General features: G+C 42.6%; 1 protein-coding gene and 1 long non-coding RNA gene across 3 annotated transcripts in view; one reads left to right on the top strand and one right to left on the bottom strand.

Annotated features, from left to right (window-relative positions):
• The window catches only part of LOC309383025, a 904876-nt gene that overhangs the window by 855018 nt on the left and 22524 nt on the right, over window positions 1-27334 (bottom strand). The window lies entirely within an intron of this gene.
• Window positions 1670-27327, top strand: LOC309383023 (cytochrome P450 2H1-like). The gene is made up of 9 exons (XM_081935107.1): window positions 1670-1857; window positions 10392-10554; window positions 15492-15638; window positions 16539-16699; window positions 16960-17136; window positions 20461-20602; window positions 22280-22467; window positions 24545-24686; window positions 24991-27327. Exons 1-9 carry the CDS (start codon window positions 1672-1674, stop codon window positions 25170-25172), a joined length of 1488 nt encoding a protein of 495 aa, XP_081791233.1. The 5' UTR covers window positions 1670-1671; the 3' UTR covers window positions 25173-27327.

Here is a 27334-nt window from a genome sequence, read left to right as displayed (position 1 = left end):
GTCTTTAAGAAGATGTTGGATAGCCATTTGCCTGAAATGGTATAGGGTTTCCTGCCTAGGCAGGGGGTTGGACTAGAAGACCTCCAAGGTCCCTTCCAACTCTACTATTGTATTGTATTGTATTGTATTGGTGGGGCAGGGAGAGGATCAGTGGGCCTGGCCACCCACTGCCTCCCAATGGGTAGCAGGTTTTGGTATGCAAGTGGGCACCAGGCCTCTTACGGTCTCCCCCATTCCCTGAGGCATCCCTGCACGGCCACTTAACAACTGCAACTGACGAAGCTCAAATTGTGATCGTTAGATGAGACTGTCATGTGAGTGCATCGTTTAACAATCACAATGGCAGGCATAATTCCAAACTTGGTTGTGGTCATAAGCCAAGGACTACCTCAAGTCATACTTTCACTGCTAGAGACTGATTCAGTGAACAACGTGAGTTGCCAATTCCAATTCTGATCACTAAATGAGGATCACATATGTAAATGAGATACTGGATCCAATATGAACAGGCAAAGTGTCATTCCTTAAAGAATTCCCCCAAGTGGTGCTTTCATGCTCTCAACATATCCCTTTTATTTCATTAATTTACTTTAATGACAGTTCTTGGAGGTTCTGCTCACACTTAAAAAAAACATGTATTTTTCCAGTGCACCCCAATTCTCTTCATTTCTGTTTCTTGAAGAAGGTGTTGCTCATTTTGTAGCACTTGGACTCCATAGTATGAAAAACATTAATCATTAGGTCATATGACCCATTTAGAAGATAGTTCTTTCCAGGACTCCTAACTTTGAATGGGGGAGGGGAGACCTCAAACCAAGTTCTTTGAATCTAAAGGTAAAGGTTCCCCTCGCACATATATGCAAGTTGTTCCCGACTCTAGGGGGTGGTGCTCATCTCCATTTCAAAGCCGAAGACCCAGTGCTGCCCGAAGATGTCTCCGCGGTCAGGTGGCCGGCATGACTCAATGCCAAAGGCGCACAGAACGCTGTTCCCTTCCCACCAAAGTGGTCCCTATTTTTCTACTCGCATTTTTACATGCTTTCGAACTGATAGGTTGGCAGAAGTTGGGACAAGTAACGGGAGCTCAGTCCCTTATGCAGCGCTAGGGATTCGAACCGCCAAATTGCCGACCTTTCTGATTGAAAAGCTTAGTGTCTTAGCCACTGAGCCACTGCGTAGGAAATAACAGATCTTGGGAGTGTGTGAAAGCAAAATGAGGGGTGGGGCATAACAGGGATGCATAAAGGCGAATCTGTAAACCACTCATTTTAATGGAAGCAAGGTTTTGGAGATGTTATGCTTCCAGAAAGTCCTGTCGCCTTTTGGAGAGAAAAAAAACACCTTTGGGACAACCGTGTCCTGGATGACTCAGAGCCTCATAGACATTTATGCTTCCATATGTTCAGGACCCTCATTTTTACAAATACAATGTTTTATAAGTTGCGTGCATTTGCCTGTAGCAGTAGGGGCACATACTCAAAGCTTTCTTCACAAACACAGGGAACTTCCAGAGGAATCTGAGCTGGCAAAAGATTTAAGACCTGTCGGTGCAGCAGGATCTGTTTTACTTGAATGTGTTTGGCTAACGGCAGCTCCTCCTTCACGCAACAGATGGTTTTCTAGATCTTGGGTGATGAAACAGATTTCAGTCAGTTCTAAGATTTTTGACTCATGATTTCCGCGATGGAACCTTTCGGACTCACAAGTATTCTGCTCGGTGGGACCTGCCTTCTTTTAATTGCAATCTGGAGAAAGACTCCTGAAAGAAGAAGGATGCCTCCGGGCCCTTTCCCTCTGCCAGTGATTGGAAACTTTCTGCAGCTGGATACCAAGAATTTCCCCAGATCCTTGGAGAAGGTAAACAAGCACAATGGAGATCATGACTGATTGACTGATTGACTGATTGATAATTGATTTGCTGTACAGGTAGTCTTCGACTTACATCTACAATTGAGCCCAACATTGCTGTTGTTAAGAGAGACATTTATTAAGCGAGCTTTGCTCCATTTTACGATCTTTCCTGCCACAGTCGTTAGGTGAATCACTGCAGTTGATAAGTTGGTAACACGGTTGTTAAGTGAATCTGGCTTCCCCATTGGATTTGCCTGTCAAAAGTTTGTAAAAGGTGATCACATAACTCCGGCACACAGCAACGGTCATAAGTACGAACCAGTTGCCAAGCAATTTTGATCACACAAGCACAGGGCTGCTACAAAGGCTCCTAAGTGTGCAAAATGGTCATAAGTCACTTTATTCGGTGCCATTGTAACTGGTCACCAAATAAACGGTTGTAAATCGAGGACTAGCTGTACAAAACTAGATACTGGCATCAAATATGACATATTAGAGTGCTACTTGAAAGAGAGAATATTGGTTAAATCTTCTTGGGTTGGAATGTAAGTATGGTCACTTCCAGGGTTTCTAGTTCAAGAAAGAATGCATTATAATTGCAGCAAGGAACTAGAACAGTGATAGCTAATCTTTTTGGTGCTGAGTGCCCAAAGCAAGTGCTCACAACCCCAAAATAAAATGCGAGCACCCCCTGTGCATGAGCCCCTCCCCACTCGCCCATTTTTGCCTTCCAGGATGGTGCAGGAGGCTTTCCAGACCCAAAGCGGGTCACCGAGGGGGGGCTCGCATGGTGCCCCCAGGTCCCTTTTGGCTTCCAGGTTGGTGCAGGAAGCTTTTCAGGCCCAAAAAAGGGTGCTGGGGGGGGCGGCGCACGGACATGCATGCAAACTCCCAAAATGCAATGCGAGCGCCCCTGCACATGCACCCCACCCACCCATGCATGTGTGGCATGGGTCTGAAAACCAGCAGGAGGTGTACATGCATGTGCAGTGGAGCTGAGCTGGGGCAATGTCTGGCGGGCCCACAGAGAGGGCTCTGCGTGCCACAGGTTCGCCATGATGGAACTAAAAGATACTGGGTATAAGATTATCCTGTCAGGTTCATAACCATTTCTGTCTCCTATTAACTGGGAGAAAATCCTGCTCAACTCAGATCAGGCAGCAACACACCAAGAAGCTCAGACTGGATATCTTTTCCTTCTTGACAAATTGGGAGTATCGTTTCAGAGAAAGGGAGAACCTGTGCTGCTGTTGTGGTCTCGTGCAGTTGAGTGAACCCCAGAGAAGCCGGGCAAGAGGGGAGGAATGAGAAGGAAAGTCGATATAGAAGAAGGGGTGAGAGGAAAATGCCTCTGGAAGGAATTCCCAGATATCGTTCTGACCGAGGCCATTTTCACTGTTCAGTCTCACGAGCACATAACAGTTGGAAAGGGGTGAGGCAAAGAACACTGGGCGATAGTCTGGCTTTGGCGCTGGCTTTTGAAAGTTGTGGGAGTTTCATCACCGGAGGCTTTCAAGTAGAGACTGGGCTGCCATTTGTCAGAAATGGTGTAGGGTCTCCTGGTTGAGCAGGGGGGTTGGACTAGATGACCTACAAGGTCCCTTCCAACTCTGTTATTCCATCAATCTGTAAAGCCGCATAAAACTGTGTCCATTGCCTACAAGTAGCACGTAACAGATGTGGCTGGCACTTAGAAATGTGGCTGGAGAAGAAATGTTGCCCTTTTAGAAAGCTCCCAGAGTGACTTAAATGATTCATAGCAAATTCATAGTCCCTTCATACAGTTTTGAAATCTAAAAAGACATGACAAACAAGGAGGGAAAAAAGTTAACTCAAGCACAATTCTGCCTTTAGCACAGGTATGGAGAAAGTTTTCCAAGAACCTCTAGCACAGGTGTGGAGAAGGTTTTCCAGAAAGTCTTCCAAGAGCTGCAAGACATAACATGCTTGGGATCAGTGGGTGTGTGATGGAAAAAAGCAGGGTTAGGAGGTCAGAACCAAAACTATGTACAATACTATTTTATCTTTTGAATATAGTTATTTCCCTGATCCCCATCTCTCCTCTCCCTATTGCTGATATCCTTCCTAAATTAGTGAGCCGCCAGGAGTTTTTATCAGCAGGTCTAAATTAATGTCTTGTAGACCAAATTTAAAAGTTAGAACTAAAAGTTGTTCTAATTGCCAGCTCTGATGATGACAGGATAAGGCCCAAATGAAACCACCACCATATTCCGCAAGCAATGAGCAACAAAGATGATTAGGGGACTGGAGGCTAAAACATACGATGAACAGTTGCAGGAACTGGGTATGGCTAGTCTAGTGAAGAGAAGGACCAGGGGAGACATGATAGCAGTGTTCCAATATTTGAGGGGCTGCCACAGAGAGGAGGGGGTCAAGCTATTCTCCAAAACACCTGAAGGCCAGACAAGGAATAATGGATGGAAACTGATAAAGGAGACATTCAACCTGGAAATAAGGAGAAATTTTCTGACAGTAAGAGCAATCAATTTTAAAAGATCAATAAATTCTTGTGTCTGACAATGACTCTGATGGGGCCCTGGTCTTTTGAATCACACAGTACTTAGAACTTTAAAAATCCTACAGAATAAAGAGCAGGATGTGGTTTCTGCTGGTGGCCAAAGAAGAAGTTACATGTCAGGGCAGCCTCCATCAGTAACCAAGAAAGAAACCACTCAACTCCATTTTTCAGAATTAAGAGTACTTTTACTGGTTATGAGTAGAAAGCAGCTAGCAAAGCAAGATCTGAGGCAAAAGCGCGCGTAATCATAGATATCAATATGTGACCCAACTCCCTCCCCCTAGTAACCCCAACTCCCAGTCCAATCCGCACACCCCCAGGTGTCATGTGGGCTGCAGCTTCAAAACCCATCATCAGGTTGGTATGCCGGACGGGTTGGCCTTGACGGCAATTCCACTATCTGCGGCATGCGCAGTAGATGGTGAGAAAATCACTCCGTTCTTCATTCACTCCTGTGCTTAAGCTTCCCCTCCCAAATACCATGTTATCCCCCCCCCCCCGTTTCAATGGCAGCCGAAAGCAAGCAGCAAAGCAGAGGCTGACATCCGGCCTTCCGTCAGGAAAGGACATCACCCCTGGAAAAAAACGTAGAGAGAAAACTGGAACAAGACAGATTAGACATATGCATGGCAATATGAGTCAGAGCTTATCGGGATAGGTAGAGTAGAATTTCCGCAAAAGTCTAGGAGCTCTAACATGGGACTTATCAACCCATTCATCTTGGGATGGGGGAAAATGTTTCCAGGAGACCAGATACTGAACCTGATTTCTACGTCTCCTGGAATCCCAAATCTGTTTGATCTCAAAATGTTGCTCTCCTTCAATGAGAAGAGGGGCAGGAGGCAGCGGTATGGGTGCCCGAACAGAGGAGGTGTGCACTGGTTTCAAAAGGTTAACATGAAACACGGGGTAAATGGGGTTGAAATACTTCGGCAATTCCAACCGTACAGAAACAGGATTAATGATCTTCACAATAGGAAACGGACCAACATACTTAGGCCCTAATTTCTTTGACTTTTGGGTAGTTTGGAGAAATTTGGTAGACAGAAAAACTTGATCTCCAATCTTGTATTCCCTTTCTTTCACCCTCTTTTTGTAAGCCTGTTTCTTGTGTGCTCAATGAGCAGCCTCCAATGTCTTTCGGGCTATGGGCCAAACCTTTTGGAGCTAGTCACTCTACTCTGAGAGGAACAAGACTTGTGGTTTTTCACGGGGCAATTCTGGGATTGGCACAAAGTCCTGCCCAAAGACAAGTCTAAACAGGGTGAAACCGGTGCTGTTGTGCACAGAGTTGTTGTACGCTACTTCAGCATGTGGTAACAGTTCAGTCCAATTATCTTGCTGATAATTGATAAAACATCGGAGGTATTGCTCTAAAACAGAGTTAGTCCTTTCACAAGCTCCATTAGTCTGAGGATGGTGGGCAGAGTTTAACCCCTGGGTGGAGCCAATCAACTTCAAAAACTCCTTCCAGAAGAGGGAGGTGAACTGTACCCCTCTATCTGATATTATGCGCTCCGGCACTCCATGTAAACGGTATATATGTGTAATAAACAATTTAGCTAAGGACTTAGCTGAAGGGATCTTGGAACAAGGCACAAAATGAACCTGTTTAAAAAACAAGTCCGTGACTACCCAGACCACAGTATTTCCTTGACTCTCAGGTAATTCGACAAGGAAATCCATTGATATTTCCTTCCACGGGAATTCAGGATGGGCTACACCTTGAAGCAGGCCTTGGAGCTTCCCTGGAGGTCGCTTAGCAGCAGCACATACAGGACAACTGGCCACATATGATTCAATGTCTTTTTTCAAAGAGGGCCACCAAAATTGTCTTTTGATGAGATGCAGAGTTTTCACAAACTCAAAATGCCCTGCCATGCGGGAATCATGAGCTCGTCATAACACCAAAGACTTCATGCTTGCAGGAACATATAATTTAGCGACTATCCAGGCCAGTCCATCTTTCATGGTGCATTCATCTGAATGTTCCTTAAACCAGTAGTTGGACTCAAGGCTTTCCTTGAGTTTGCAGATGAGGTCTGTTGTGACCTCCAACTTAGGGTCGCTTTGGCTCCTGGTAACCATTAGAGCAGCAAGACTTTTCATTGGGATGACTGGAAGTACCACGCTCAACTTGGAACTGTTGTATTGTGGGAGTCTGGATAATGCATCCACCATAAAGTTCTTCCCCCAGGGATGTACTTTAGGGTGAAATTGAATCAGTTGAAATGTTGCGCCCAGCGCATTTGTTTAGGAGATAGCTTTTGAGGGGTCTTTAACGCTTCCAAATTTTTGTGATCAGTCCACACCTCAAAAGGGTGTTTAGCTCCCTCAAGGAAATGTTGCCAGGTCACCAAAGCCCACCTGACTGCAAAAGCTTCCTTTTCCCATATAGCCCATCGCCTCTCCGTCTCTGTCAGTTTTTTGGGAGGTGTAAGTGCAAGGCTGCAAGTGCCCGTCAGTTTTTGCTTGAAGTAATACTGCTCCCACCGCCACATCACTAGCATCAGTTTGAACGATAAATGGTGCATCCATGTCCGGGTGTTTCAAAATGGGTCCAGCTGCAAAGAGTCGCTTTAGTTTTTCGAATGCGGCCTGACATTCCATAGTCCATTTTAATAGCTTCCCTGGTTTGGGTTTGGCCTCTCCTTTTGATTTTAGGAGATTTGTAATGGGTAGCGCAATGCTGGCAAAGGATGGAATAAATTGACGATAAAAATTCACATATCCCAAGAAACTCTGCAATTATTTGCGGGTGCGGGGGGGTGCCCATTCGGTAACGGCTTGGACTTTAGCTGGGTCCATCTCGATGCCATTGTGGGAGATGCAATAACCAAGGTAGTCAATTTTTTCTTAATGAAATTCACATTTAGACAATTTGGCGTAAAGCTCCGCTGCGCGGAGTTTTTTGAGAACTGAACACACCAATGTCACGTGTTCCTCATGTGTTTCCGTGTAAATAAGGATGTCATTGAGAGAGACTATCACGCCTTTGTATAGGTCAGTGATGGCGAACCTATGGCACGCGTGCCACAAGTGGCACGCGTAGCCATTTGTCAGGGCACGCGAGGCCCTACCCTGTCAGCTAGCCAGCGCGCATGCGCACACTGGCCACCTGAGTTCACCTTTTTAAAAGCTATTTTTCGCCTTCCCCAGGCTCCAGAGGCTTTATAGGAGCCTGGGGAGGGCGAAAAGAGCCTCCCCCACCCCCCGGAGGCTTCAGGGACCGTCCCTGAAGCCTTCGGAACGCTTAAAACCACCCTCCGAGCAAACCGGAAGTGACTTCCGGGTTGCTCGGAGGGTGGTTTTAAGCGCTCCGAAGGCTTCAGGGAAGCCTCCGGACGGTCCCTGAAGCCTCCAGAGGGCCTCGGGGGGGTCGGGGGAGGCTCTTTTTGCCCTCCCCAGGCTCCTATAAAGCCCCTGGAGCCTGGGGAGGGCGAAAAAAGCATGTAAAAATGGGGGGGTTGCGCATTGCATTGTGGGTGCGGCACGCCCGCACTCGACCCCCCTGCGCTCCCCCCACTTGTGGCACGTGAGCCAAAAAAGGTTCGCCATCACTGGTATAGGTGGTCATGCAAAACTTCATTTATTAGTTGCATGAAAACCACTGGTGCCCCCTGTAGGCCAAAAGGGAGTACTCGGAATTGAAAACAACCAAGTGTGCAGTTGAAAGCAGTTTTCCATTCATCTCCCTTCTTAATCCTGACTCTGTAATAAGCCTCCCTTAAGTCCAATTTTGTGAAAATCCTCCCATTACCCACATGGGCCAACATGTCCTTCATCAGAGGGAGGGGGTAAACATTGTGTACAGATACCGCATTTAAGTTCTTATAATTCACACAGAGGCGAAGAGAGCCATCTTTTTTTTTCTCTAAACAGCACTGGAGCAGCCACTCAGGGCCTGGCCAGTTCAATAAACCCCCTTCGTAAATTTTTATCAATAAATTTCCGTAATTCGTCTATTTCACGGGGGGGTCATTGAGTAGATTTGGGGTTTTGGAAGTTTCCCCCCTGGGAGAATATCAATACTGCAATCCTAGTATGAGAGGCCGATCCATTCCTGGGGCGACAATAAAACTTATAGTTTCTTGGTGAGTTCCCATCCACATGTCTATTGGCTCAGTTACAAAATGGGCAGGGCAGGGCTCCCCCCAGCTATTGAGCCATCCAGCTGGCAAAAAGCAATGGGAACTTTTAAAGTTCTCAATTTCAGCCCCAGTTTTTCCACCACCGCAGGAATAACGATGCAACGTGTGCATCCTGAATCTAAGAGGGCCAGCATTTTTTCTTGCGCTCCAGTAGAGGGCACTTTTAGTTCTACTGGGATAGTCATGGGGCCCGATCGGGAACTTACCAGACATTCGTCATCAGATTCGGTTTCACTTTCTTCCGATGAGGAGGATGGTTCCTCCTCCCTTAGGGTGGGATGGAACTGCGTAGTCGGCTCCACCCCTTTCATGGCGGTTTCCCTTCTTTTCCCGGGTTATTTGTCTGGTTTTCTCTCTCCCCCAGTAGTAGGTTTTGGTCCCATCTTGGTGCGGCAGTTTGCTGCGATGTGCCCCTCCTTCCCACAACGGAAACAGGTGATGATTCGGGGCTTGCTAGTAGACCAACTTTTCCCTCCTTTTGGAACTCTTTGGAGGGCCTTGGGGTGGGGAAGTAGCCTTCTCTTTTTCACTGTCATCACGGTACTTGTCTCGGGCCAAATCAATTTCTACACCCGCTGCCAATTCATACCAGTGCTGCAATGTGCGGGGGGGGGGGGGCTATTTACACAGTTCTGTTATATATCTTTGTTTAAACCATCCATGAAGCCATCCAACAGGGCTTGTTCGGACCAACCCCTCATATAAACAGACAATTCACAAAATTCTTGCATATATTCAGCAACTGGCCTGTTTCCCTGGGTGAGGATTTTAAATTTAATTCTGGCTTTTCGCTCTGTGAGAGGATCATCAAAGCATTTCCTCAGGGCAGCCATAAACCAATTGTAATCTCTCAGTGGGGGGGAATTAGCGTTATGCAGAGCAACCATCCAAGCAGCCGCTCTATCTTCTAATGCCAGGGTAATAATTCTTACCTTGGCTTCTTCTGTAGGCAAATCCTCGCCAAACTGATGCATGTAATTCCACACTTGAACTAGAAAAAAACCTAAATCTTTTGCCTCCCCACCGAATTTCATTCCAAGTGGAGGAACTTTGACCATCCGGCGTCTGCGGGGACCCCCTCCCCCTCTTGGGATGGCTCTGGCGGCCGCTGCTACTGGGGTTGGGGGTGATGAGCAAGATGAACGAACCCCAACCCCCCCTCAGATCTTGCTTAATGTCAGGGCAACCTCCATCGGTAACCAAGAAAGAAACCACTCAACTCCATTTTTCAGAATTAAGAGTACTTTTACTGGTTATGAGTACAAAGCAGCTAGCAAAGCAAGATCTGAGGCAAAAACGCACGTAATCATAGACATCAATATGTGACCCAACTCCCTCCCCCTAGTAACCCCAACCCCCAGTCCAATCCGCACACCCCCAGGTGTCATGTGGGCTGCAGCTTCAAAACCCATCATCAGGTTGGTATGCCGGACGGTTGGCCTTGGCGGCAATTCCACTATCTGCAGCATGCGCAGTAGATGGTGAGAAAATTACTCCCTTCTTTATTCACTCCTGTGCTTAAGCTTCCCCTCCCAAATACCATATTATCTCCCCCCCTCCCCGTTTCAATGGCAGCCGAAAGCAAGCAGCAAAGCAGAGGCTGACATTACTATTATCTAGTATCAGTCTACAGTGGAGCACTAAAAATGAGAAGTCTTACTTTATCTATGTGACTGAAGAATGTATTAGCAGCCTTGTTTGAATAGCTATGAAACAAGAGAAAGCTACTTGAGAAAGTTCTAGAACAGTTGTATGTGCATAATAGCTCCCAGTTCTTCAGAACACCTTTACTTTTAACTATTGCCAAATGAAACTAAGTCACACCATAGCTTATGGTTTCTCCTCTACAGCTAAGTCAGAAATATGGACCGATATTCACCATCTACTTGGGCTCTACACCAGCTGTGGTGCTTTATGGACATGACGTAGTGATGGAGGCCTTGGTTGCACAAGGAGATGACTTTAGTGACAGAGGAGCATCTCCCATCCTTATGAAAGCCAGCACTGGAACAGGTTTGTTTGAAGGGATTAACCACAAAAGAGGCCAAATCTACACAGGCATGATCAACTCTCCAGACAGAACAAAAGTAGATTTCAGAAAACAACCATTCTTTTTCAGCCACACATTACATCCAACCTCAACCAACACGGGTGGGGAATCCTTATGCCCTCAGCAGAAATGGGTTGCTCCCGGTTTGGCCTGGTTCAGCCAAGCCGGTAGTGGTATTTTGGCCTGGATCGCAGAACTGGCAGCAACCCAGGCTGGCCATGCCTCAAAACCAGTTCCTCGGTCGCCACTGCCATTGTTTGCATGTTGTTGCATTTACGAAGAACAATTTACATTGAACTGCGTGCACGCCTGCAGTGCACATCTGATGCGCATGCAAAGTGAACCGACAGTAAAACCAGGAGCAACCCACTCTGGCCCTCAGATATTGTTGGTTTTTATATATATATGGGAAAAGGTAAGGGGATACAAAAAATTTTGGCAGCTCCCACACTAGTGATAGAAACCCATCCAAAACTCACAATTTTTACAATCTTAAAAACAAAAGATAAAAGATAAGCAGAAAACAAGGTCTTATTCTATATTGTCAACCATGTGTTCATTCATTTTCCTTTGTCACTTTCTAGAGTATCACCAATTGCTATTATTTCCAATACTTTTATTTTTGTGATCTGAGCCTTTTCGATATTGCTCCTTCATCCCTGTCCCCAGAGGAAGCCTCAGCCCCCCCCCCACTCCTTCTTATCTTGCACCTTAGTGTCCCTTCCACTACCTTCGCTATGTTCGTCCTCTAGGAGAGGAAAATTCTTTTTAATGAAGGCTTCCTCCTCCTGCACTGTATTAATTCTTATCCTGTTTCCCTCCCAAAAGATCAACATTCTTTCTGGCAACAACCATGTAAACCAAATTACTTTATTGTGTAGTTTCTTTGTTAAGGCCTTGTCTCTCTTATCTTTTTTGGAATCTGGCCCTCAGATATTGTTGAACTTTGAATGAGGCTATTGGCAATGCTTTCTGGAATCATTAAGGTTTATGGTTTAGCAAGTACCAAAATACTACAAGTTCCCCATCACTTAAGAAAAGATTGGACATCCATTTGTCTGAAATGGCATAGCTTCCTGCCTGAGCAGGGGGTTGGACTAGAAGACCTCCAAGGTCCCTTCCAACTCTGTTATTCTGTTACTTCTTTAGAGATCACTCTCACTAGGTATTTCAAAAACCCAGCATTTTCCACTGAACTCTTCCAAGTCCTCCATGAATAGGGGGATAGTGATTGATCTTTAGAGTCATAGCATACTTTCTTTCTGAGATGGCTTAAATAGAAGTGTTCTCTGGAGCAGTGTGTAAGTCAAAGTGCTATTGCTACTCACATCTGTATGCCTTCAAACCGTTAGGTGGGCAGGAGTTGAGGCAAATGATGGGAGCTCACCCTACCAGTCAGCAGTTGGGTTTTGAACTGCCTACTTCCGAAGCCCATCATTTAAACCGCTAAGCCCCCATTTCCCCTTTATTCAAGGCAGCAAAGCTATTCAGTTACAGCAGTGTTTTTCAACCCTGGAATTAAAGTTAGTGAATTTGTAAAACCCTGAATTAAAATACATCAGCAAACATCATTTTAAGTCTTCCCCCTGCCCTCATTATTACTTGGATATTGATTTCAATGTATACCATTAAAAAGAAATGGAGAGAAGTTACATTAAAGGTAAAGGTTCCCCTTGCACATATGTGCTAGTCGTTCCCGACTCTAGAGGGCGGTGCTCATGTCCATTTCAAAGCTGAAGAGCCAGCGTTGTCCGAAGACATCCCTGTGGTCATATGGCCAGCATGACTAAGCGCCGAATGCTGTTACCTTCCCTCCAAAGGTGGTTCCTATTTTTCCTATTTCCTATTTACATGCTTTCGAACTTTTAGGTTGGCAGAAGCTGGAACAAGTAACGGGAGCTCACTCTGTTAGGCAGCACTAGGGATTCGAACTGCCAAATTGCCGACCTTTCTGATCGACAAGCTCAGCATCTTAGCCACTGAGCCACCATGTCCCTACCTTACAGGTTACATTAAATGGGACAAATATTTACATTAAATAGTTAGATTAAATGGGATGAAATGAGGAAAATGTGTGGTGGGGGGGAAATCTTCCAATAAATTTTCTGCCCTAGGTGTCTCAAACTCTTAAAAAGACCCTGAAGGCTGTAGTTTAGCCTCAGTTGAAAACAGCTGAATGCTTTCTCTTCAATCTTACCTTTAACTGCTTGTCTGCACTGAATTCCTTTCTAAAGACTTTTAAGAAACGCACAATGACCAGGAAGGGATTTCAAAACAAAAAGGGATTAAAATGTACATGAAAGAGCTGAAGACAAACAACCAGCAGCCCTTCTCCAGTGGAAATGAGGCCAAGTTGCAAAGAGGACTTTAATTCTGTTAAGCATTTAGTTAAAATTTTTAAACAGGGCCTGAAGCTGGAATGGGAAAAAATCCTTTATTTCAGTTAAAAAAACTTTTTGGGGGTAAATAGAAGTAGTCCTCGACATACAACAGTTCATTTAGTGACCATTCAAAGTCACAATGGCATTTTTAAAAAGTGATTTAGAACCATTTTTTACCCATATGATTGTGGCAGTATCCCCTCGGTCACAGGAACAAAATTCAGACGCTTGGTAACTGGTTCGTACTTATGATGGTTGCAGTGTACAGGGATCATGGGATCCCCTTTTTCAACCTTCTGACAAGCCAAGTCAATGGGAAAGCCAGATTCACTTAACAACCGAGTTACTAACTTAACAACTGTGGCAAGAAAGGTCATAAAACATAGCAAAATTCACTTAATAACGGTCTCACTTAGAAATGTTAGGCTCAATTGTGGTCATAAGTCGAGAAATCCCTCTATATCTGAAAGAATTCATCACTGGTGCAAGACTTATCAAGGAAAATGCTAGATGCTGGTCAGGTTTCTGATTAAAGAACTAAGTTAGTGCCTCTAGCATAAAATAAATTGAAGAAGATAACATGTATATTAACATTCCTGCCTGATGCTAGAGATTGTAACAGGCAAAACAACTTCCATATCAGAGGTCCGAGTGAAAAAGCTGAGAACATTAACATGATAGATCATGCAGTAACAAAACACCGTGATCTCCTCCCCCTTATCTAAATAGGAGACGCAGTACTGTAGTACATACATATAGTGTTTCACACACTCTTACATGCACCCGAAAGTGAAAATATCAAAACGTTATAATTAAGCTTCCAGATAAATCTACCAGAAGTGATTTACAAGAAAATGTAAAAATGTACTTTGGTGGCACCAAGCCCCAATAGAAATTTCACATGTATCTTCTCAATATTCAGTGAGATGCTGGCAAGGCTGTAAACCGAAGGGAACATTCTTCCACTTTTACTGGGAATGTGATAAAGTATCAGGCTTTCAGAGGAGCGTGTTTAAAGAAAGGTCTTAAATTACAACGACAACAAAAAGTCAATTCTGCCTCAAGCTAGATTTGCTATATATATGTGATGGCCGGAATCAGAAACTGCAGAGTAATAATGATTATTATTATTTTTATTTTAGCAGCACATTAATCATTGTTGAACAATGGAAGCCAGTTTGGTGTAGTGGTAAAGGCATCAGGGTAGAAATTGGTAGACTCTAAGGTCTAATCCTGCCTCAGATACAAAGATAGTTGGGTGAATTCACACACTCACAGCCTTAGGAAGCAGCAATGGCAAAGCACTTTTGAAATCCTGGCAAGAAAACTACAGGGAATTATCCTGACAGTCACTAACTCAAAGGTGCCAACCCCCACCTCCACCAAAATAGAAATATTTGGATATTTCCTTGAATAGATGGCTTGAAAAGATATAGTCTGTAGCAGGGGTGTCAAACTCAATTTCATTGAGCGCCACATTGGTGTTGTGTTTGACCTTGGAAGTCCAAGGTGAGCGTGGCCAGGGTGAGTGTGGCCAGCTTGACATAACTTGTTGTGTCAGTGCCTGTGGCGGCCCGAGTGCTTTGCCAGCACAGAAGGGGTCCTGAGCACCGTTTTCAGCTGTGACGCCCTCCTGCAACCCTCTGTCAGTCAAAATAGAGTTTGGGAGTGCCACACATGGCCCTGGGGACCTCTGTTTTTGGCTGCGCCAGCCTCCTGCAACACTTTGCCAGTAAAAATGGAGCTCGGAAGCACCTCAGGCAGCCCTCTTGAGCTCCAATTTTGCTGGCAGAGGCACCACAGACCAGTCCTTTACTGTTTCCAGGGCAGCCCCATGTGCCGAATCTGGCCCCTGGGCCTTGAGTTTGACACCCCTGGTCTATAGCTTTACTTGAAAAAGCTTCTGATAAAATCCATTATATGGCAAACCACAGTACTGAATCATTGTTTTAGAACAAGGGTTTCCAACCCTGACAATTTTAAGATTTGTGGACTTCAACTCCCAGAATTCCCCAGCCAGCATGAAGGATGAACTTCTGGGACTAGGCTTCTGTGAATTAAAGTCCATCAGTCTTAAAGTTGCCAAAGTTGGACACTCCTGTTTAGAGTTTGTTTGACTTTTAGTTTGCTTGTTTGAAAACCAAGCATAGTTCAAAAGAAAGGCCATTGCTTGGTAGTTACTGTATTTGCTAACCTGAAGAAGCTTCCAGATTCAATACACAGTTTGAAAAGGCTCAAGTAGCAAAGGATAGGCAAGACTGGTTGCTGGGTGATCAGAAACACACTGTTAGATCAGAGGGTCAGAAAGTTTAATTATTTCCATGGTATAACAGTGCACATTGCATGGCCTCATATTTCTCCATCACAAACAATTGTGCAAAGCCGCACAAGAATTTTTTCATTAGCATTGTAAAAATACACCCGTTGTGCAATGTGTTTTAAGAAATCCAGTGACCGCCTTTTCAACCATAGTGAGCAATCTCCTCTTCCATTCCTTTTCATTTCTTTGGTCTCATCAGGAATTGGCTTCAGCAATGGAGAAATATGGAAACAACTCCGTCCTTTTGCAGAGACCACGCTGGACATGTTGGGCATGGGCCAGAGTATTGAGAAGAAAATCCAGAAAGAGGCTGGTTTCTTAGTGGACAGACTGAAAAGCACAAATGGTAAGAATTCAGTTCCTTGCTCAAGGTGATCTTGTCTAGCAAACCCGTTGAACTAGACCAGGGGTATCAGATCCATCCCGGGGGTTGTGGTGTTTAGATCTGGCCATGGGGCCACCCTGGAGACAATGAAGGACTGGCCTGCGGTATCACTGCCAGCAAAAACAGAGCTCGGCAGTGCTTTGGGCAGCCCTCTGAGCTCCATTTTCACTGGCAGAGGATTGCAGGAGGCCATCACAGCTGGAAACTGAGCTTCTGAGGGCCGCCCCTAATACAAATGACATTGAGCTGGCCACGCCCACCATGGCCCCCCGAGATCAAACACAACCCTGGTGCGGCCCTCAATGAAATTGGGTTTGACACCCCTGAACTAGACTCAAGAAGCAAAAGTTAGAAAAGTAAGGAAAAAGCTAGGAACACTTGGTGCACCCCAAAAACAAAGGTGAAATCCAGCAGGTTCTGACAGGTTCTGGAGAACCAGTAGCGGAAATTTTGAGTAGTTCATAGAACCGGCAAATGCCATCTCTGACTGGCATGGGGATTTTGCAATATCCTTCCCCCCCGTAGCCACGCCCACCAAGCCACACCACTCCAACCAAGCCATCCCCATAAAACCAGTAGTAAAAAAAAATGAATTTCACCGCTACCTATTAGGTATAATGGATGTATAAGCAAAAAGTACATTCAACCAGCAATGTACCTTCTTTTTAGACTAGAGCAGGGGTTTCCAACATTGGCAACTTTAAGACTTGTGGATTTCAACTCCCAGAATTCCCCAGCCAGCCATGGGAGTTAAAGTCGCCAAGTTTTTAAAATTGCCAAGGTTGGATACCCCTGGATTAGAGTTTAGTAATCTAAGATGTTCGTCTCCGGTTTGGAAATAATGTATTTGTCCATTGGCAGGAAGGACATTTGATCCCACCAGTTTCCTCAGGCAGACAACCACCAACATCTTGTGTTCAATTGCCTTTGGGAAACGCTTTAATTATGAGGACAAGGATTTCCTGAGATTCCTTCACTTGTTGGATGAAAATGCAGACCTTCAATCTAGCACAATGGCAAAGGCAAGTATAGGAGGGGATCACACAACGGAACTTCCAATCCAGTTGTGAGGTGGGCTAGGATAACTCTGCAAACATTAGGAATGTGGAGAGAAAAAGGATCAACCCGCTTGGTATTTCTCTCCCCGCTGCAAACGAATGAATGCTGAAATGGCTGGCTGTGAACTCCACTGGGAGTTGAACTCCACACCTCTTAAAGCTGCTGAGATTGACAAACACCAGTCTAGCGCATCGTCATGACTTTTCCCCCCTTGTCTTCACAGCTGTACAATATTTTCCCAACAATCTTGGATTATCTTCCTGGATCTCATCAGAAGATATTTAAAAATACAAAGGAGTTAAAACAGTTTGTGTCAAGGCAGGTGGATATGCACCAGGAGACTCTGCAGCCTAAGCAACCAAGAGATTTTATTGATGCCTTTCTTATCAAAATGGAGCAGGTAATGGGGCTCAAACGATCTCTGAGGCAACCCCGCAGGTCAACCTTATTTAATAGCTAAGGTAAACCGCCATGGTAGCAGGACGACTGAAGGAGACAAGACTCCATAAGCACCGATCTTCGTTCTTGATCTTATATTTTCTAGGCCAGGGGTGTCATACTCAAGGCGCGAGCCACATCCAGCCCGTGATGTGGTCGGATCCGGCCCACATAGGGTCTACCCTATGTGAAGAGGAAATATTGGGGCATGGGTTCGGCCCAGTCTACCCAATGCAAAGAGGAAAGATCAGGCCAGTGTGGCTTCAGCCCAGTCTATCCGGTGCGAAGCAGAAACATGCCAGCAGTTTGGGAAGTGGTGTTAAGCTGGCCACACCCACCTAGTTGGCCACACCCACCCATTTGGCTACACCCACCCAGTCAGCCATGGCTGCCCAGCCCTCCGACGTCAAACACAGCCCTGATGCGGCTGTCAATGTAATTGAGTTTGACACAGATGTTTTAGACCATAGATGATGGAGGGAGAGAGTGAATAATGTGTATTTTATTGTATGATGCCCACAGATGACAGCATCTGATCTTTACATTAAGATAAGTAGGATAATGTAGGCTAACAAGGATTGGACATGAATAGAATTAGATGGGAGAGCACAAAGAATGCCCAGAGCTGTTGATTAGACTAAGGAAAACTTTAAAATCCCAGAAAAAAAACTAGCGACAAATAATATCTATAATGCAGAGGAGAATTCCCTGCGTATTAATTTATGTTGAGGCAAAATGGAGAGGAGAGCAGCGCGGTAGGAAATCTCTTTCTTTCTCATCTTGTTCCTACCACTACTTCTGGACTGAAAAGGAGGGGGAGGTTTGAGCATGGTAGACAATGCTAGTAGTCTTGGGATGCAGGGATCTCTTGGCTTTTGATAATTTAAAAAAAATGTGTGAGAAATAAACCTAGAGAGTTTGGGAAGGTAGCATCTCCATATTGGTCAGCTTTTCTGTGTTCAATTCTGGGCTGCACTTGCAAACCAGTGGCGGGATTCAAAAGTTTTTACTACCGGTTCTGTGGGCGTGGATTGGTGGGCATGGCATGGCTTGGTGGGTGTGGCAGGGAAAGGTTACTGCAAAATCCCCATTCCCTCCCCACCCCACTAACCTGCTTTCCAGCTCCGTTCTCCTGTTCAGGGCAACAAAAGAAGATCAGTTGGAAGGCTGGGAGGCAGCAGGGGCGGGGCCAGCCTATTTGCCGGTTCTTTGAACTACTCAAAATTTCCACTGCCGGTTCTCCAGAACCTGTCAAAACTGGCTGAATACCACCTATTGCAAACTCTTGCACCCTTTGCGTATCTTTTTAATATCACAAGAAAATCTCATCGTTATGTAGACATATGCATAAATGGAAAAGTTATTGTATGTTATGTAAGGTTTTGAATATTATTCTAAGAATGATTTACAGTGGTTACACTGGCTCTATGGAGGGGGCAGATTCTCATTAATGAGAATACTTGTCTCCTGGCCCTACAGCTCTCCCTCCCACCTTGGTGAGGCTCAGGTGTCTGGATACCTGGCCCTATTTCATAATGTTTCATTGAACCAGTGAAAATGGTAGCTGCAGAGAAGGAATCCATTAGGCTGGGACTTTGTAAAAAAACACTTTCTTAAAAACTAAAGCCATAGGCATCCATTAGAGCCAGTAGTTTGTTCAGTTTGCATTATTACATCATTATATAAATGAGACAGCTTGTGTAATTCTTTACATTTATTACACCAGTTGCACAAGAATTAGATGTGGATGATGTAATTTCCCCCTTTTCCCCTCAACCCCAATGCCAAAGCTGTTCTCTTTTGTCATTTGCTCAACTCTTTCCTAACCAGTTTGGAGAAAAATAGTAAAAAAGGAAAATTAAATTCCCTTTCTGCCATTTTTTACGTGGGGGAATAAATGGAAGTCTAAAAGGAAAAGGGTCAGGGTAGAATTTAATTGCCAGTGGAATAACAGCACTCAAGTGGAAAATGGGTTAAATATCACTTTCCCCATCACTTCTCTTTCCTGATCAGTTGAGGAATGCTTGAGGCCAGCACAAATGTTTAAAATATTTGTTTTCAACTTTTTAAACGTTTCAGGCAGACCAAGGAAGGATGATGGCGATTTACCTTCAGTCTTCTTTCACTCCTGTCTCTAATAGTTATAGGTCAGTGGTGGGATTCAAAAAAAAATTATCACCGATTCTGGGGGTGTGGCTTGGTGGGCATGGCTTGGTGAGTGTGGCAGGGGAAGGATACTGTACAATCTTCATCTTCTCCCCATTCCAGGGGAAGTTACTGCAAAATCCCCATTCCCTCCCAATCAGCTGGGACTTGGGAGGCAGAGAATAGATAGGGGCAGGGCCAGTCAGAGGTGGTATTTACCAGTTCTCTGGACTACTCAAAATTTCTGCTACGGGTTCTCCAGAACTGGTCAGAACCTGCTGAATACCACATCTGTTATAGGTATGGTCTAACGAAGGTAGGTGGAGGAGATTGTATCCTTAGCTTCCAAAAGTGTCTTTAGAGACTAGACCGTTCTTGAATTACTGAGACTGGTACTGCACAACTATTCTGCATGCGTTTCTTGGATTCTTTTCCAGATCAAGTCACTGGGTTATAACTTATTTATTCTGAGTTTGTTCATGTCTGGAATACCATATATCCAACTATTGATTAAAACATTCCAATCCTGTGAAATATAGCAATGTCCTTGGAGAGAGAGATATGTGCCACCACAGCAGAGGTGGTATTCAGCAAGTTCTGACTAGTTCTGGAGAACCGGTAGTGAAAATTTTAAGTAGTTTGGAGAACTGGTAAATACCATGTCTGACTGGCCCCGCCCTCATCTATTTTCTGCCTTCTGAATCCCAGCTGATCAGAAGGGAATGGGGATTTTGCAGTAACCTTCCCCTGGAGTGGGGAGAGAATGGAGATTTTACAGTATCCTTCCCTTGCCATGTCCACAAAGCCACACCATGCCCACAGAACTGGTAGTAAAAAGAATTTGAATCCCACCACTGGCACACAGGCACATAGAGATGAGACTCACATTATATTGGGCCAATGTTTGCTTAATCATAGTTTACTGAATAAATCACAATTAATTCATAGAACACACTAAGCCTTAAATTATTACTTACAAATCTCAAAGGGTTCATACAACATTCTAAGCAAAAAAAAAAAGACACCATATATGAAGATGTGTGAATTCAGCCTTTGTGTGATGGAAACCTATAAAATCTAAAGTAACTTTGTTAAAGTCAACAAAGCCTTTCTAAATATTCTATCCCAACACTTTGTACAGGAGAAACAGAACTGTCATTCTGCCTTTGATCTTCCCGGTTTGGTGAGGAGCACCTTAGACCTTTTCACTGGAGGATCACAATCAACCAGCCTTGTTCTAAAATATGGACTTCTGGTTCTAATGAAATATCCAAAAGTACACGGTAAGATAATAATATTGGACTTGCCTATTTAAGCTTCATAGAGAAGCTTACCGTGCATGGTGAAAACAAATGTAAACTCAGAAGGCTTACTTTTCTGAGTTTGCACTAAGGGGTGGGTTTTTTTTGGTTTTGCTTTTTAAAATAAATATAGAAATAGTAAAAATGCAAAGTTAAAAAAGAAACCAATGGTAAAAAGAAAAGGAATACAAAGAAAAACAGAGTAAAAATCTGAGGTTATAAAACAGAGTTATTGTTGTTCCTTCATTCGCCATTCAATTTTGAATAGTTCTGCAGCAAATACAGGCAACATTTTGCCAGAATTTATTTAGACTTTGTAATCAATGATTAGTAATAGAAAATATTATACATTTTACATAATAGGAATCAAATAAGATTCCTACCAATGTATGTATTCCTGGCATACACTGTCTTACTTTTAACTGGATACATTGATGAAATGGGACTTGGAGATCAAAATCCTATTAAACAGGATTCAATACAATACAATACAATAGTAGAGTTGGAAGGGACCTTGGAGGTCTTCTAGTCCAGCCTAGGCAGGAAACCCTATACTGTTTCAGACAAATAGCTATCCAACATCTTCTTAAAGACTTCCAGTGTTGGGGCATTCACAACTTCTGGAGGCAAGCTGTTCCACTGATTAATTGTTCTCACTGTCAGGAAATTTCTCCTCAGTTCTAAGTTGCTTCTCTCCTTGATTAGTTTCCACCCATTGCTTCTTGTTCTACCCTCAGGTGACTTGGAGAATAGTTTGACTCCCTCTTCTTTGTGGCAACCCCTGAGATATTGGAACAATGCTATCATGTCTCCCCTAGTCCTTCTTTCTCTTAAGCTAAACATACCCAATTCCTGCAACCGTTCTTCATATGTTTTAGTCTCCAGTCCCCTAATCATCTTTGTTGCTCTTCTCTGCACTCTTTCTAGTCTCCACATCTTTTTTACATCGTGGCGACCAGAACTGAATGCAGTATTCCAAGTGTGGCCTTACCAAGGCATTATAAAGTGGTATTAACACTTCACGTGATCTTGATTCTATCCCTCTGTTGATGCAGTCTAGAACTGTGTTGGCTTTTTTGGCAGCTGCTGCACACTGCTGGCTCATATTTAAATGGTTGTCCACCAGGACTCCAAGATCCCTTTCACAGTTACTACTACTGAGCAAGGTATCATCTATACTGTACCTGTGCATTCTGTTTTTGTTGCCTAAATGTAGAACCTTACTCTTTTCACCATTGAATTTCATTTTATTAGATAGTGCCCAATGTTCAAGTTTGTCAAGATCCTTCTGTATCTTAAGGCTATCTTCTGGAGTGTTGGCTATTCCTGCCAGCTTGGTGTCATCTGCAAATTTGATGAGTTCCCCATTTATTCCCTCATCCAAATCATTGATGAAGATGTTGAAGAGTACTGGGCCTAAAACAGAGCCTTGGGGTACTCCACTGCATTCAATACATACAGTACATTGATAAAAATGGTTTGAAAACCAAGAAATACCATGGCATTTTAACTGTTAGATAAAGATTTCACTGTTCGATTCCACTGTATCAGAATATTCTTAGGTGTTCTTAATATGGAGAACTATACAGATGTCTTTGCTCAGCTATGGAGCCAACTCTGCAGGGATGTTTGTGCTAAAATCCACATTTTTCTATCCAGAGAAAATTCTTCAAGAAATTGATTCTGTGATTGGCCCATCCCAAACACCCTGCATGGCAGATCTTGATAAGATGCCCTACACGGATGCTGCAATCCACGAAATTCATCGGTGCCTAGTTCTGGTGCCACTGAATGTGCCACATGCTGTGAACAAGGATACTTTCTTCAGGCAGTATTTCATTCCCAAGGTGAGTCTAGCTGCCACATACAATCTGCAACTAGAGCTTTGTACACACTTGCCATGTTCTCATTCCTTCTTAATTAGCAGCCACATTATAATTGCTAATTTGGCAGAAAAGACAAATGTATGAGAATACACCCATTTGACTTAAAAAATCGCAGTTGCAGTAAATATATATCAAATTTAGCTTTTGACTTGGCTTTACCTTTTTTAAGAAAAAAAATACTTTGGGCATGTCATTTAAAAGTCAGATCCATTGCTCAAAACAAATTCACGAATGAAGGTGAATATATGTGACCCGGGATAAATGTTGTAGGATCCAATCTGGGTCAATCACCCAGACCAGAGATTTCATCTTCCAAGCTTTCAGACTCGTGTTGCAGCCCATCTTCAGGGGACTTCTCTCTAGTAGAGTGTGTGCTGTTCTGTGTGTGGTATTTATAGTGCCTCTTATAAGTGGCTTTTTAGATTTTGATTAGGGTGTGTTGATAGCTGGATTTTAAGTCATTAGCTGTCCTTTGCTTGGGCTGCCCAATCCTCGCCTTCCAAGTACTTGGTAGACTGGTGGCAAATCAGCACTCCTGTTCACTGAGGAGGGGGCCCGTTTCCCAGGCTTCAATCACAAATTGTGTCACTCTGCCATAGGGCATCCTTTCAAACTGGTAGATGCATGCCCAAAGGAATTCTGGGAGTTGCAGTCCCAAGCAAATATGTGTGATTCTTGATGAAAGGTGGCTGATTCTCAGTAAGCATTCCACGCACTTGTAACAGAAATATTTAACACTATTGATACATCAACTATTCACATCAGTGTAATACATTACTACAGCTACGTCCAGTCGCAATGCATCATTAGGAATGGCTGGTGGGTGCCCCTGTGTTTATATTCACATAGTCCTTGCTAAAGGATTCAGAATAAGCTTTTCAGGGCTGGTAGTAGCTACTAGGAAGAGAGCTTCTTTCTATGCGATACCTAAATCATGGATCTCAAGCCTATTACATACCTGGAATTAGCCTACTCATTCTTAGGCATCAGAGCAATTCTACCCAGGCCAATTTTAATTATCTCAGAATAATAACATTCCATCCTGGTATACACTATGCTGGTTGAATTAAAACCCCCACAATTCTCTGTTGGTTCTGCTCGTTAAGAATTATGATGGTTATAGCCAGGATCGTTATAGAAAGATCCTGACTATAGAATGCCTGGAATGCACTACCTGACTCTGTTGTTACATCTTCAGATCCCCATAACTTTAACCTTAAACTGCCTACTATTGACCGCACCCCATTCCTAAGAGGTCCAAAAAGGGGGTGTGCATAAGCACACCAGTGTGCCTACTGTCCCTGTCCTGCTGTCCCCATTTATTCGTACCCATTTCATTCATACTCTATATAAATTACGGATATAATAATTTTACCTCTTAAAGACAAATATATAAATACCATACCTAGACCTGATTTTTATATGTATACAAATGTGTATATGTATATGATTTGTATATTACGTTGCAACGGTGTGTATATGTGTCACATACATAAGGAATTATATGATTATGTGATTTTTTTAAAATGTGAGAAATGCTTAGGTTAAGTAACAGGGATGTATAAGCTTTATATCACTGCATAGTGATATAGCAGAGAGCTATTCAACTTTCTTCTTTCTTTCTTTCCTTCCTTCCTTCCTTCCTTCCTTCCTTCTTTCTTTCTTTCTTCATATCTGGGCAGTTCAAAGAACAAATATAGAAAACCCTATAATAACAACATACTAAAAATGCTCTATTTACTACATTATTCTAATATACGATCAATATGTACTTCATATATACTGTGTATTCTTATACCCACTATCTTGTAAATGATTGACAAATCAAATAAATAAATAACATAAAAATATAATAGAATACATATCAAAGCATCAGTGTTGTATATTATTTGTTTTAGAGGGGTATCAAACACCAAATCAACTATTCTAGCACAAAAATGGACTTATCTTGGTGTATGTGCATTTCTGCTAGAATGTTTTTCTCTTTGTTTCTTGGAAAAGAATATCTTCAACATTGAAGTTGTCATTGTCTAACTAGGGAACTACTGTATTTCCGGCTCTGAAATCCTCTTTGTATGACAGTAGAGAATTCCCTAACCCACAACAATTTGATGTTGGGCACTTCTTGGACAAAAAGGGAGCTCTGAGAAAGAGTGAATTCTTCATCCCTTTTTCCACAGGTAAAGATATCCTAATTTTAGAGCTGAGATCAACAGAGAAAATCATGTTATTGCTTATGCTTTTTCTAGACCAATTGTATATTTTATTCACATTTTTTGAAAACAGAAATAGAAAAGTAGCCAACACATTTCCAAATGAATGTAGAAAGGATTACCTTAAATGTCAAAAATACCGTAGCTATTAAATGCCTGGGGCTTTCCCTTGTCTTAAGTTTGTTATATCTGATATCCCCATTGTTGGACATTTTACTCTTTTAAGCAAGCTGCCACAAATCAATGATTGTTTCCTCATTTTTGCTTGCAGGCAAGCGGGAATGTCTAGGCAAGAAATTGATAGACATCATGATATTTATCACCCTGACAACTATTTTGCAGCATTTTACTCTGAAGCCATTGGGAGGTCCTGATGACCTTGATACCTCACCAACATCTGGATTTCTGACAGTTGCCCCCAAATCCTACCAGCTCAGTGTTGCCCCTCGTTAAACAGAAACACTCAACCAACCTCATGGCTCCAAATACTGCAACTGTTTTCACACCAGACCTTGAAGTTCCTGATCCAGTACCTGACAGATAGTGCTTGAAAGAAAAGCGATTTCTTTGAATGTTACTGTATTTTTGTGATTGTTTTAGTTGCCTTTTAAAGTGTGTGATATTCAAAAAGGTGAAGTATAAATGTTTAAATAAATTTTCTAAGAATGAAAAGGAGACTTTGAGCAAGTGATGGTTATAAGAGATCTGTGAGTAAAGGAGAGGTCCTAGAATTGGATCCAATTATTTAAGTTTTTATGTTCTTACAAAATGAAGAGGCAGAAAAATATTTGTTCTCTCTACATGTTCTTTCTTTTTCTTTCTTTCTTTTTCTTTCTCTTCCTTTCTTTTCCTTCCTTCATTTCTTTCTGTTTCTCTCTTCCTTCTTTTCCCTTCCTTCCTTTCATCTTTCTGTCTTCTCTATATTTATTTATTATTTGAATTTATATACCCACCCACTTGATATCTAAAAAAATAGTATAGGAACATAAGCAGGGTGCTTACGTTGGTGTTTCGATACAAATTTTGCTTTGTTCCACAGATCAACATTTTAAATAAAAAAACTATTATAGTCCATTTACAATCACACATATTCATGACAAAATCCACACACTCAGCTTTCCTTTCTCTCTCACACAGAACAAATGTTGCAGCACCTAATTGATTTTAGTTGATCTTGGGGTGGGACTAGGCAAGGTTGACCCTAACTTAAAAGAGTGCTCCTCAGGGAATCCAAACAATAATTCCGAAAATGGAAAAATAAAAAAACCTAGAAGCAGCAAATGCCAAGTCATTTTATATGGCTGCCAAGAAAAATCACAAACGTGTCCGACTCAGATTCAAGGGAATCTTAGCCTTGATAGAGAAAGCAGTAGAACTTGTAAGGAAATTCAGATGAATGAGGCAACATTCAAGTCTCAGATATGTCTAAGGCACAGATGACAGTAGGATTACTGTCCTCAGCGATGCTTACTCTCATGTCAAATCAATCAACATGCCTTCAAGTATTTCAAAATTCATTCAACAACTTCATTGCAACTGGTGAAGATGATATGATAATACGCTTCACATATGTTGAAATAGTCATCAAAAGACTTCATTAGCTACACTCTTCAAAATGGTTTCACAATACCAGTAGTCCTCAACTTTCAATCACAATTGAGTCCTCTGTTGCTAAGCAAGACAGTTAAGTAAGTTTTGCCCCCATTTTATGACCTTTCTTGCCATAGTTGTTAAGTGAATCCCTGCAGTTGTTAAGTTATTAGCACAGGTTAAGTAAATCCGACTTCCCCATTCACTTTGCTTGTCAGAGGTCGCAAAAGGGATCACATAAACCAGGGGCTCTGCGGCCATCAGAAATATGAACCAGTTGCCGAGCATCCAAATTTTGATCTCATAAATAACTATAATTAACAATAATGGAATGATAATGGATACAACTTAATGATATATACTATGTATTGTTAAACTAGTAAAAGAAATTTGGATATAGATTGTAAATTGTGACCTGGGAAAAAGACCTATAAATTTTACCAACAAACTTCTATTTAGGTTTTGTCATAAAGGTGTAATGTTTTATTTTTATTTTTTGGGTGTGACGAGAGGAGTTGGGATATAAATAGTAAATGACTTTTAGCTAATTATAATAACAACAAGGAAATGTTAATGGATATTGTTTAATAATATATACATGTTCTGGTATTGGTAAAAGCAACTTGGATATAATATTCTAAACAGCGGGGGGGGGGGGAGCTTAGAAACTTTATTAACTGATTTTTACTTAGAATATGTCATAAAAGTCTAATGTTATTGGAGGATTTTTGAAATAGCTAACAAGCGCCGTTATGTGGTTGTGTTTTTAAGTATGAATAAGTTCAGGCAGAAGCACATTCAAATAATTGTAGTCAAATGAGAATTGTGATATATTGATGGTAAGATATATAAAGATTTTTGATTTAAAGTGTATAATCTATTATGAACTACAAGTAATGACTATGGAAGAAATGCACGAAAGTTATTTGTAACCAATCGACACACTTTCTACAAGATGTATTGAAGGATTATTCTTTTTTTGTGTTTTTTGTTTAATTAAAATAAAATAAAATTCTTTATTTAAA

The sequence above is a fragment of the Natrix helvetica genome, assembly GCF_964273705.1.
Source record: "Natrix helvetica genome assembly, chromosome: 1".
Classification (NCBI taxonomy): Eukaryota; Metazoa; Chordata; class Lepidosauria; order Squamata; family Natricidae; genus Natrix; species Natrix helvetica.
This window is presented reverse-complemented; position numbering and strand designations above follow the sequence as displayed.

Bases quoted from the DNA above. Each gene is read 5' to 3' on its own strand.
- LOC309383023 (XM_081935107.1), top strand. From the start codon at position 1,672: ATGATTTCCGCGATGGAACCTTTCGGACTCACAAGTATTCTGCTCGGT. The intron at 1,858-10,391 runs GTAAACAAGCAC...TCTCCTCTACAG, and splicing joins TCCCCAGATCCTTGGAGAAG to CTAAGTCAGAAATATGGACC. The intron at 15,639-16,538 runs GTAAGAATTCAG...GTCCATTGGCAG, and splicing joins CAGACTGAAAAGCACAAATG to GAAGGACATTTGATCCCACC.